The 12705-nt window shown below is 44.2% G+C and overlaps 1 protein-coding gene and 1 non-coding gene across 2 annotated transcripts in view; one reads left to right on the forward strand and one right to left on the reverse strand.

Moving 5' to 3' along the window:
* The window catches only part of LOC119436720 (uncharacterized), a 33117-nt gene extending 20873 nt beyond the window's left edge, over nt 1-12244 (forward strand). Inside the window, exons 3-5 of the mRNA XM_037703697.2 lie at nt 3103-3180; nt 4216-4242; nt 11830-12244. Of these exons, the coding sequence (XP_037559625.1) occupies nt 3103-3180; nt 4216-4242; nt 11830-11889 (165 nt within the window). The 3' untranslated portion in view covers nt 11890-12244. The remainder of the gene's footprint in view (nt 1-3102; nt 3181-4215; nt 4243-11829) is intronic.
* Nucleotides 2770-2842, reverse strand: Trnar-ccu (transfer RNA arginine (anticodon CCU)). The gene has a single exon. It is a non-coding gene; the product is annotated as a tRNA-Arg (tRNA).
* Nucleotides 12245-12705: the final 461 nt, after the last annotated feature.

Consider the following 12705-nt stretch of genomic DNA (forward strand, 5'->3'; position numbering starts at 1 on the left):
GAGATACTAATGGGTACAACGCCTTCACTTAATTTTGGAACGCCGAGCACACAGCACAACACAGTACTAACTGGAATGCTAACGTCCGTAAACCAGCGGCCACATTAGACGACAAAGCTACTAGAGGCGTCAACGCCGCTAATATTGCCTACACGTCTCAGTTGTAGTGAGTATGCATTAAACACAACAAATGAAACACCCCCTTTATCACAGACTCGCAATGTCGCTTTGTCAATCCTCATGGCCAAGGAATCTCGTTAAATAGCGTGCTCACACAACACAATTGAGCCCATCACCGGCCATCGCGGAGCATTTCGCACGCGCGACGTGCACCAACAAGGAAAAAAGGACACTTAAATCACTTACTTGTGTAACAATCCAGCGCCGATTCCTTCCTATTTAGTGTGAAATCACAAATGCGCCAGGAACACCACCTCCACCGTCCGCCATTAGCGAGTACTCGTACAGTTGTTTGTGCTGGAGGAATCCAACCCAGCGTGTAGGCGCGATGAAGGGGTGGTAAGCAGCGCCACCGCTCAAACCCTACCTGCTTCTTTTTGTGTGTTTACTATGCTCGCACGCGAATAATGGTCAACAGCGTTATCTATGGTGATATATGTAACTGGCAGTGAGAGTAGACAGTGTCTTTTCGTTATATTCGTTGCGTGTTCATTTTTCACTAGTAACATGTTCAGTTGCCCTCCTCATGAAATTACGGACGCCTCTCCGTATTTCAAAAACGGAGCTCACGTCCGTCTTTTTTACGTAGAATCCCGCCGTTTTTCATAAACGGAGCTCACGTCCGTCTTTTTTACGTAGAATCCCGCCGTTTTTCATAAAACAGAATGGTCTACGTAAATTTTACGTAGGTTTTTGCTGTAAAATTACGGAAACTTTTTACAGTGTATGCAGCATAAAAGGCACCGCTATATTGGTCATGTGCGTGGCTCGATCAGCGCCAGCTGCGGCTTCCTCGCACTTAGAATATATAACGATGAGATTTCAAACAACTATTAAACGCGTGGCGCCAACTCTTGGACTTCCGTAACAGCAAGAGGGGAGTCCACGACTGCGACCTAGCGGCTTCATTCACGTCTCCGCGTGTATACTGGCCTCGGCTCGTTTACTGGCCGGTGCTGCGCGTTATGTGGAAATTGGAAGGCCTCACAAGTGTGGCGGTTTGGGCGATTTGGTACGTCTTGACTTTATACACGTAACGCACGAAAACACGAGGACATTTTAAAAAAATTATTATGTGATGCTTAGGAATTGCCTTTAATTGGCGCTGGCTACTCCTTTTCACGTAGAGAAAGGAAAAAAGAATAAACTTAAAAGCATTAAAACTAAAAGTCAACTCCAAACCACAATAACACGAAGTCCAGTCACGTAAGTACACTAAGCCACACTGCAACTGAAAGTCAACTCAGAAACACAGTACCCGACGTGGTTGCTCAGTGGTTATGGTGTTTGGCTGCTGAGCACGAGGTCGTGGGATCGAATCTCGGTCACGGCAGCCGCATTTCGATGGGGGGCGAAATGCAGAAAACACCCGTGTGCTTAGATTTAAGTGCACGTTAAAGAACCCCAGGTGGTCCAAATTAATCCGGAGCCCCCCCTCCCACAATGGCGTGCCTCATAATCAGATGGTGGCTTTGGCATGTAAAACCCGATAATTTATTTTTTCCAGCAACACAAAGTCCGGTCACACTAAAATCAGGGCACATCAGAAAACACGGATTTGATTAAAATGAAGGTACATGAATCCATGGGCATTGAATGGGCCAAAGTCGGGTCAAATTATTCACATAGAGAAGCTTATCACAGATAAACACTCTACTCACTAGTTTCCGAGAATATTACTCGCTTCTAGAAATCTTTGGAGGGCAAGTAACTCTCGTCTTTGAAATGAATATGTTGGCCAAAGACCTAAGATCTTCCTGAGGCTGAAGGGACTGCGGTCCAATGCCATTAAAGCACGTGCTAAGCGTTGTCTCTGTATATCGTGTTGCGGGCATTCCAACAGAAGCTGCTGTATATCCTTATCCGCGTGGCCACAATTACATTCTGGACTATCAGATCTTGAAATGTTTTCCTAGAAAGTGTTTTGTATACGCGGTACCAAGCCACAGACAGTGAATGAGCGTTTCAAAGGTTCTGGTTGTAACCAATGTGAAGGGGATTTTAAATTGAAGCGAACGGTCAATGTGAAATAAACCTGAAGATTTCGATTTCTGATCAAACCATGTCGCTCTGTAAGCACGGCTTGAGATCTCCGACAGAAAAAAAGAGAGACGGTGACAAACGTCGCGTGTCGCCCGGTACAGAAAAAAAAAAAACGAAAAAAAGAAAACCCGGAGTTCTTTGCATTATTTAAGCGAATGAATGACATGGTCAAAATTTGACGGCATTGTGCGGACTATGTGGCAACATTTATGGCTAATACTCGGTGTCTCGTCTGCTTCAATGCATGATAGCTTCACGACTGGTTCGAATGTACCGAACTACTCTTTCTATACGTGAGTCTACGCCACTGCTTGAATGGAGTTCGAGATTAAATGAACCGCCCGTTGAAATGAAAACTACAGACATATATTTGTATATAAACGAAAGAAGACGGGAAACCGGGGAGCTCGGTTTTTGTTAATCACGAGCATATAAAGCCAACAGAAAATGAAGCCAAGGAACGCATCGGGGAAATTAGCTGCGGTTGAATTTTTAATGTAGAAAATAATAGAGAAAAGGAAAATGAAAGTGGACGAAAAGATAACTTGCCGCCGGTGGGAGCCGAACCCACAACCTCTGCATTAGGCGTGCATTGCACTTCCGATTGTGCTACGGCGGCGGCTATTAATCCGTCCACTAACTTGGATATTAATGTTTTCTATATATCTACCCCCTGGGAGTGTTAGCCAGCGCCACTCAGAGCCATGGTGAGCGGATGTGGAACATCTATTTATTGCCCGATGGCGCCATGTAACACGTGAACTGCATATATTTATATATAGATATATTTGTTTACTTATCAATTGAGGAAACGTTTTCACAGTATACCGCCGAACAGTGTTTGATTGATTCCCTTCCGACCTTTTGCGACTCTTCCAGGTGGCGGACTTTATGGCCAGGCTGCCGTCCAAAGGAGGCGCTTTCATCCGCAAAGTGTGCGAGAACGGCGGAAACCTTGTAAGAATAACAGAATAACTACGGCCTTTTTTTTTCAACATTGATATTTACTCTGTTTTGACCTTGTCCGACCGCCTCCCCCTTGTTATTATACTTCTGTGTATCTGCGGCTTTTTCTTTGAGCGCATCAGCGCTGCCATTCTCTTAACGAGCGATTTTGATTAAGCAAGCGTTTTCTCGGAATGCAAACGGGAAAACTGTTCGCTTGAAAGACACACGCTATATACAGGGTTTTTCTGTGTATGTATGATTATGGCTGTACCAAGAAGTGGCGGCTCCGCGTATCAGGAGAAAAGGAACCATTTCTCTGCTCTGCGGACGCGCGGAATGAATCGCGGCTGTGCGCCGTTTCTTTAACCTGGAGCGGGATGCCGCATGCAGGCAATTCAGTAAACATATATACGTGCGCACACCAGGTCTCTCGCTATTGTGAAAACGCCCACAACAATTGTGACATCGAAACGCCGTGTTTTTTTTTTCCCCCGCAGTGGGCACGTTTAACAAACTCGATAAAATTTGGTCGAGTCGGCTAGCTAGTCGGGCCGAATTCCGAAGGTTGCGAGCGGCTTTGAAAATTTTCATAAACGTTGTACATGGTATATTTCATGGAGTCATGCAGCGGCTAGTCTGACATGTTCAACAGGTGAACTGGCATGCATACTGAACTATACGTTGTGGCAGAGAACATTGTGCTTAACTGAAAGCTGAAATTTTATTGAAAATAAACAACAACACAAAAAAGACGTCAGTTTCTTAGAGCAGAAAATAATTCATTCTGGCATGATATGTTCGCGGAATGTTTGCAGCTCACGATATTTCTTAATTGCATGCTATTCTGTTCGGGCGATAGCCCGACGGATTGGAGACATCGGGCCGGTTGTCTGAAGCAATTTCGGGGCTGCTCTGACCCCTGAACTGTCACATTTTCTAAACGTATACGTTTAATCGAGGATCGCTTACACGTAATGGAAAAAGTGTCGTCATTAATAATTACTTCAGCGAACTCAAACGAGAACTCTTTCCTTACGCTTGCAGAAGGAACTTCTACCGTTCCTGCACACGGTAAGAAAACACTTTTTCTTTCTTTCTTTCTTTCTTTCTTTCTTTCTTTCTTTCTTTCTTTCTTCTTTCTCTCTTTCTCTCTTTCTCTCTTTCTTTCTTTCTTTCTTTCTTTCTTTCTGCGCGAAGTCTACTTGCGCCCGTCGACGCATGAGACGTGCACGCGCATTGCGAATATGATTGTAATTGTTATTTGCGCGGCAGTGGCGACGAGATGGCCCGCACTTAAAATCGCTGAGACGCAGCTGAAAGCCCACTGGGAGAAAGGCCAGCTGTGCACAGCCCACGGGCGAGTGTCCCAGCACTGAAAGCGGTGGCAGAGAGGCGACGCAAGGACGCGGAAATAAACCCAAAGACAGAGATGCAAACGTCTCCCGGCTCGCGTTCTACGTCGCCTCGATAATGCGTCAGTGCGCCAAGTCGGCACTCTTTTCGCACACTGCCGGGAAGGTGGTTGAGTGTTTCCTGGTTCGGCTTTGGCCGTGGCTGTGGCACTGCTTGTATATATATATATATATATATATATATATATATATATATATATATATATATATATATATATTATATATATATATATATATATAAAGTCTGTTCTCTTTTTTTTTTTCGTACGCCTGTACGCCTGCACGATTGGCGGCGCTTCCTGAAGTATATAGCAAAAGCAAGGCTTTTCTCCATGCTGATTCGTTTGGTATGTATAGTGCCAAAGGTGGGGGCATGACATTGAAACACTTCAATAGTTAGTAGCCGAATGAACGCTAAAAAATCAAATATTCCTGTGGGTGCACTGGCACTAAATAACAATGAGATACATCTTTCGTCGATAGCAAAAACACTGGGGGCAATATTGCAGGAAAGCATGCTATGGGATTCTCATACTGATAGCTTACGATCCAAATTATGCAAAGTTCTTGGTTTGATGAGAAGTGTTAAGTAAGTATTACCTGTCCCTCAGAAATTGATGCTGTACCACATGCCTTTTCTCTTCCAACCTGCGTTACTGCCACTTAGTCTGCAAAAGCACCACTAAGAAATCAATCAATAGTTTAGTAGTGCTGCAAAAAATGCAATGCGCGCGATAGCGGAACCTGTAATATAATGCACATACTTCCCTATTGTTTAATAAACACAGCATTACAAAACTTACTTCTCTTTACGAATACCACATTCTCGTACCACTTAAATCAGAAATTCATAAAAAGGCTATCGTACATACCCTTACAGGCCTGCAGGTAAACACTTTGTTTCACTCTATCCGTCACCACGAACATAGCTATGTTCCTACACCGCGCTCGAATCTATGGATTCCAAACGTTAAAATATAGTCTCCCACATATTGTGAACAAAAACAAGTTAACAGAGAAAGGATTACGCACCTTACCAAAGAATAGATTGCGTGAACTTTTGCTGAAGCAAGTCACAGCATACCGGTACATGCTATTGTTTTCAGCTGTCCTTGTTAGGCAGTGTTTCTATTTTTGTGTGTGTATGTGTGTTCTTGTTCTTGGTCTATTCGTTTTGCGCTAGGATTGCAGTGTTGTGTCGTACTTTGCTGTGTGATGATTTTTCAGTTGCGCGTTGTTTCCTTCTTCCATATTTTCGTATGTTGTTTATTCATTACAATATCCAGCGTGGCCGGGTGACACATTAAGAGCAGAATTTTTTTTATTGCACTTGAATCCCTACAAATGTTATTCTGGTTGAATATATAATATCGAGATCTTGTTTATTTTGTCGCTGTGGCCACACTTGTATTTATTCTTGTATGCGCTGCCAAAAGAAAGAGAAGAAAAAAAAGTTGGGAGCTGGGGCTGATCGTGGTTTTATTTATAGCAGCATTTACTCCGTCTTCCTGACAACACCTTGTGCGTCTCACGTACGTGTTGTGGGAAATGAACTCAAACTCATGATAATGTAGTGACCAAGGTCAGAGCCTGTGCCCAACAAAACATTTGCAAGCAAAGTATCACCGCCGTAAACGAAATGTAATGTAGGCGCAAGATGACCTTACCAGAGAAATTATAGCTTAAAACAGACATAAGAAAGATACGCCCCGCCCTCTTTCTTGCGTCTCTCTGCTTTGAGCTTTATTTTATTTTTGGGCTATGAACCGACTACTTCAACGGCAAGCGCTGCTAAAGCAAGTGGGGTACGTGTCCTCAAACGTAGTGCATCACTTAGTATGAGAATGGTCAGGACTGTTAGAACGTTCCGCGGGACAAGCACCGGTCCAATTGAACACCGCGACGCCCTTCGAGGACCGGCTACGGCTATGCGGGCTAGCGTGTTAGAGAGACACGCAACTCAATGTGTAGCTTCCCTTTGAGGCTTCCATAGAGCGCCGCAGCTATACATAGCCCTTATCTCCTTTCCCCACAACATTTACAACGGCAAAGCGGCAGACAAGTACGATAAATCACAAATACGTAAATGCGTATTTACATAACACACGGCAGGCATTTCTGATATTAATCACGACAAACCTAAAAAAATGGTGATATCATTGAAATTAAAGATACACAAGCAGTAACAAAAGCAGAAAAATGGCCCAAGCATAAACTTAAACGGACGATAGTAGCGTATGGTAATGGTGTTTCAATGATGATGAAACTTTTTGGGGCGTACGTCTTTTAGTTCTGATGGCTAGTTGTTCCACAAGAGTGATCCAGTGCTGCTTAATCTTATCTTTCCATATAATTCATATAAGTTATGAATTTTCGGCAGGAGAAAATTTCCTTTCAAAACATTGCGTGTATAGCATCCGGAGTGTAAAAAATTTGATGACCTCGAAAGGCACTTACTGGTTATGCTACGGTCTGTACTTATTTTTGTCTTAAAATTGAGTAACAAATTGAAAATTACTTACACTTTTCAACAGCGGCGTAGATCTAGCATTGTAATCAGCGAACGTCATAAATCGCAATGCTTCTTCTGACGAAGTGCAACTGGTTCTACATACGAAAAGTACATAGGTATGATTCCAGGATGCAATACAGTAGGATAGATGGCTATGGAATATGCTAAAGTAAATTGTTCTCAGAGTGGCATTGTCAAGTAACAACGGCATTAAGTAAAGAATAAAACTGCTTTATTATTTACATGGAGAAGTAATATGACGCTTCCAGTGAAGATGCTGATCTAATGTGACACCCAAGCACTGAATATTGAACGAATGAACTACAGTGGAAACGCTGACCAAAAAGGATAGGTTGAAAGCTTTTAAGACTTTCGGCTTCCGTGCGGAAGCCTTATTCACAGAAAATAAACTGCACTTAATGGGCCTTGAACAAGGACACCCTGGCCATCAGCGAAATGTACTGATGAACGTCAATTATTTGTAGGTCGGCCGAACGCCTGCCGTAGCTTGATGAAATCGATGGTTTGACTAAAGCTCGTCTGGTCGGGAGGGGGCATGTTGAACGAATGAAATAGTGAATACGCCAACCATGGAACGTGGATAGGTTAAAAACTTTTTCAAGACGTTTTGTATTGAATACAGTACTAAACTAGATTACAGCTATAGAGCTTACGCACTCAAGTACATTGTCATTTAGACAAAGAGAATGGCATTCTTTTAAGAGGTGTTTTCCACGAAGAAGTAAAGGCAATATGCTCTTTTTTTTTAAATTCTAGTTTGCTTACTGGACGTGAACCACTGGTTAACACGTAAAAGTTCATCATTAGCCTTTCGGAAAGCTTAGTCTGGCGAGTCTAATGCAGAAAGAATAACAGTGCCGTCTACATATTATACAGAAGAGAAATCGCTTAAGGCACTGGGAAGATCATGTGCATATAAAGAAAAAGATATCGTTCCCAGTACCGAGCCTTGAGAAACACCTGTAAGTATGTCAGAAAAGTCGAATTTGGTATCTACAACGGCAACTACCTGCTTTCTGTTACTAAGGTAGCTGCAAAAAAAAAAATTGAAAAGTTAAACCTCGAAATCGTGTATAATTCTATAACTTATTTAACTATATGTTGTGATTCACAGTATGAAACGCTTTTCGCACGTCTAGAAAAATTGTCTAACACAGTGACGTTGTCGTTCAAATGTAAATTAACGTAATCAGACAAAGCTAAAACTTCCACATTTGTCAACCTTTTATCTCGAAAACCATGCTGACAATAAGTCAGAACGAATTCACGTTCAGGAAATAAAGTGATGCACTTCGCGATCAGTTTTTTCAAAAAACAATAAGAAAAAGCGGTGTTTATAGGCAACGTGGATTCGTCTGTTGCTTTAATATATTTAAGGCTACATGCACCTTGTTTCACCTTGGCACATCCACTCTGGGGGATTAAAATAGTAAAGGTTGTTATTTCCGTAAGACAGCATTGAAAACCTGCCATATACTGCCAACGATTTAACACCGGATAAGCTTGCCACGCGTGTTTTAGCGTGTCGCCGTGCCAATTTGTGGCTATTGGGCACCACGAGCTACGGGCGAGCCCACAAGCGCTGACTTGCAGATTAAGCCTGTCCTATTTTGCTTGCCAAGCAGCGCGACAAGGGCGAAATTGTGCCGCTTTCAGAGACATCCCCATTGTTCTCCGCACTCTTATCATACCAGTGAAGCAATAACGTCTGGCTTCCTTTGTTTGCTTATTTTTTTTTCTTCTTTTTTATCAATACCAGTGCCTTCATTGCACGACATCCACGTTTTACTTGCTTGCTCTCGCGTGCATTTCTTTGTTTCTTTATCTCTGATGAGCTGCGCAATCTCACTGTGTCTGCTTGCTTACTTCTGTTGATTATTGTGGATGTACCAAATTGCCCAACTTCCTTCCTGGTGCCAATTAGAGACAGTGAAATACCCTCTCTTCTTGTAAAGCACGAATTGTTCTTGGACTCCTCGCTTGCGTCGGGTATTGTAAATGGCAGCTAATGTAGACTGCCAAATCGTGGTTGCGCCAAGCGCTAGCGAATTAACAAATACAGTTTATAATAGGAAGGTGTTCAACGTGAACTGAGTTTGTTAAAGAAAGCAGAAATGAATACAGAACATCTGTAGATTCTGTACAATCTGCGTTTGCAACCGCATACGCAGCTTGTTGGTGTATCGCGGCCGCACGCCGCGATACAACAGTTTTGTGAAGATGTAACGTACCGACCTTCCTATAATCGCGCAATTTACGGCACATGCTTCATTTTGTAGGCTATCGCTATTGTCATATATCCTTCCGTTGTTGCGAAGTTGGTCTGTTGAGTAGGATCATCAAAGCTACCTTCGTCAAAGGCCACTGTCAAGACGCGCGCCTCCGCGTGCCTTACCTTAAGTATACGGAATATGGCGGCAACTTGCAAATTAATGTTTGTGTTCAATGTTCTATATTTCGACGCGCCGCTACCGAGAATGATTTATTTGCCGGAATGTGAAAAGTATTCAAACAAGAAAGAATAAGTGCGAGCCCTTCGCTAGCTCAGTCTGTATGCAGTCGGCGTGAAATCTTTACGGACTGCGAGATCATATAAAACGTTGAATATTTTTTCGCTTCTCGGCCTTTTGGCTAAGATCAAATGTAGCCTGCATGCAGGTGCGCCACCTAATAATTGGATATCCATAAGTGTTATACACAAAGAATACATGCGAACAACGTAGTGTTGTACGATGTTACGGGCCATATACGGTCATAAACTGCTCGACAATTCAACGTTTTTTCACGCGGTCCTTAAACTTTAGATGTCGACTGTATCTAACACGGCTTCCTTAGCGGGTTTCCCACTTTTCAGCGCAGTTCCGCGCTTGTGTATGCAGAAGATAATTTATTTTATTGCGATAGCAATTATATGGACACTCCAAGCGCATTCCTGCCGTCACCGTCGCCGTGAGGTTCCGCATAAACTCCAACGGCGATAAAATCGTCGCCGCGCGCCGTACGCTGTGTGTGTGCAGTACGAAGGTGAGCCGGCAACCGCGGCTCAATGTCGCGAACGCGAGGGAAGAAGGCAGGCTGGAAGCGCGCGGTCTTCTTTCGTGCGCGAGGCACGGGGGCGAGCCGACGGAGAGAGAGAGGAAAGAGGGGGGGGGGGGGGTGCTTTCTGCTCCGTCGGCTGAAGCTCCCTACAATGCAAAACAGCGTTGCATGTAGGCTCCCTAGTCGGCTGCTGCTCACAGCGCGGCAGCGCAGGCGCCGTATCTTGAAAGCGATCTGCGATGTGGGCGAATTGCGCGCCCGCGCGGGCCTCAACTTCAAAGGGGTCTGCGATGGGGACAAAGTACGGGCGGTGAGTGCCGGTAGCTTCGTATGCGCTTTGCTTTAGACGTTTAGTTCGCGTTGAAACGAGACGAGAGACAGCGTGAAGGTTAATTTGGCCGCTGCTGCTGGCGCGCTTTCTCACTCCGGCATTTTCAAAGTGAATTTCCGCGGTCATCGAGCGGAATGAGTTCATGTTTACCTATGCGTGCGTGACACTGTGCTTGTCTATTTAGTTAGTAAGCGAATGTTTACAACTTTATACGGCCCATTCAACTGCTATCCTTGCTTCGTATAGCTCTCTACTAATTTGCTATCGCAATCGATGCTTTGCCTTTCCTGCGAAACAGCTACTTTCTTTTTTAGCTCAGTTGAGAAGATATTTGCTGAAGGAGTTTTGCATTTTACGGATCTCTATGCAATATTTGTTATTGAAATACGCACTCATAATTTATTTATTTATTTATTTATTTATTTATTTATTTATTTATTTATTTATTTATTTATTTATTTATTTATTTATTTATCACAGTACCCTCAGCGCCAACAAGGCACACAGCGTAATTTGAAATGACGGGAAATGAGACAGGGAGCACATGAATATCGAAAGCAAGCATAATACTGGATTCGAAGAAAAAAAGAAGGATATCATTTAATGTTTAAACATGTACCAAATACTCACTCTAGGAAAAAAGAAAACATCATATCACATTAATTAGCAAGCATCAGATACCGAATTTAGAAAAAATACAGTAGGGAGTATAAACGACGCCGTTGGAAATAGTGGGACAACATATATAGCCCGTTAAGTGATTTCATTCGGAAATTGTACGCATTCGGAATTCGGAAGCGCTTATCATTTTGTCTTACGACATTTTCCTCAATTCCGTTGTATCTCGCTCTCTCTCAGCAGCATTACTTACCTCGACGAGTTCTCCATCACGTGACGCCCCGAGTAAAGGCTCCTGCGCGCGTATAGACCGCGTGACCTGCACACCGCGTGTACACCTATGGCAAAGCCGCCAACAGAACTAGAGCGTGCCGAAAAGTGCATCACAGAGTTGTCTGAGCACGCAGCGGAAACAATTCTTCTGCAGCGACAATCCTGCTTGCCATTTCGTCAAATCAGCGTATCTATCTCCGAGAACACAAATCGTTAGCGAACGTCGCACTCTCCTATATAACTATATATATAGAGAGAGAGAGATAGAGAGACAAGTATAGGGAAAGACATGGAAGTTAGCTAGGCCGAGCCCGGTTGGCTATACCTGCATTAAGGAAGTGAGAAAGGGGACTGAAAGATGAGAAGGAGAAGTTCATAGTATACACGCACACACACACGTTAAAACGTTCGTAAGTTTTCAGCTAACTCACGACGTGTTATCTCTTTTACAGGCCGACTACCTGGAGGAATGGAAAAAGGCCAGCGGAAGCTGCGGTGTTAAGACGTCCTAGGCATGCGACTTCATTCAACGGCAGCCAACCGGGGCGTGTTCTCGAGCCCAGCCGTCTCGGGGAAACCGCTCTCTTGGGCACGTATAGTTTGTAGCGCGCGGCATTTCAGTTCCCGCGCGCCGGCTACGGAGATGTTCGAGAAACAACTGTCCCAGCGAGTGATTGTCGGCGCACGAGGAGCGTGGTTTCCCGCAAGGACGGCCCAGACACCAGCCCCGGAATGCGGCTGGCCTGGCGAGACATCGTCACCGACTACAATTTCACCGCCTCGAGCGATACAGCGTCGCGAAAAAAGAAATAATTGTAGTTAGCATAGAAAAAAATAAAAATTGAAGAGATATGTGAAACTCCTGTCGACTATTTTTATGCAGTGACGCGCTTCAAGGTGCACCTTCCGTTCAAACACATGATTGCCGACTATGCATTGAGTGTACTGGAAAGCCCGCACGTTAGCCACAAGGACGAGGAGCAGTTTAAGAAAGCTGGAAACCGGCCTATAAACAAGCAGTTCATCTGCCGTGCTATACAAACAACCTCGTCCCATCCCGGATCGGAACAAGCATATACAACTATGTAAGATCCTTCCGGTCGCACCGCACGGCCACCATTGGCCGTGCGGTGCGACATGTTCTACTACACTGTAATCCTAGCTCACAATAAAAAGGGCCGCTGCACTATACCCACCGCCCCACCCTTTCCTCGACCGGGCGGCCGCCACCCATTTCCTGACGTCAACTCCAAGCTAACTCCATTTCCCTGCCTCCACATCTTGCACCTCCTCCACCCCACACTGTACCCCTCGTACTGTCCGCGTCA

The sequence above is a fragment of the Dermacentor silvarum genome, chromosome 1 (assembly GCF_013339745.2).
Source record: "Dermacentor silvarum isolate Dsil-2018 chromosome 1, BIME_Dsil_1.4, whole genome shotgun sequence".
Classification (NCBI taxonomy): domain Eukaryota; kingdom Metazoa; phylum Arthropoda; class Arachnida; order Ixodida; family Ixodidae; genus Dermacentor; species Dermacentor silvarum.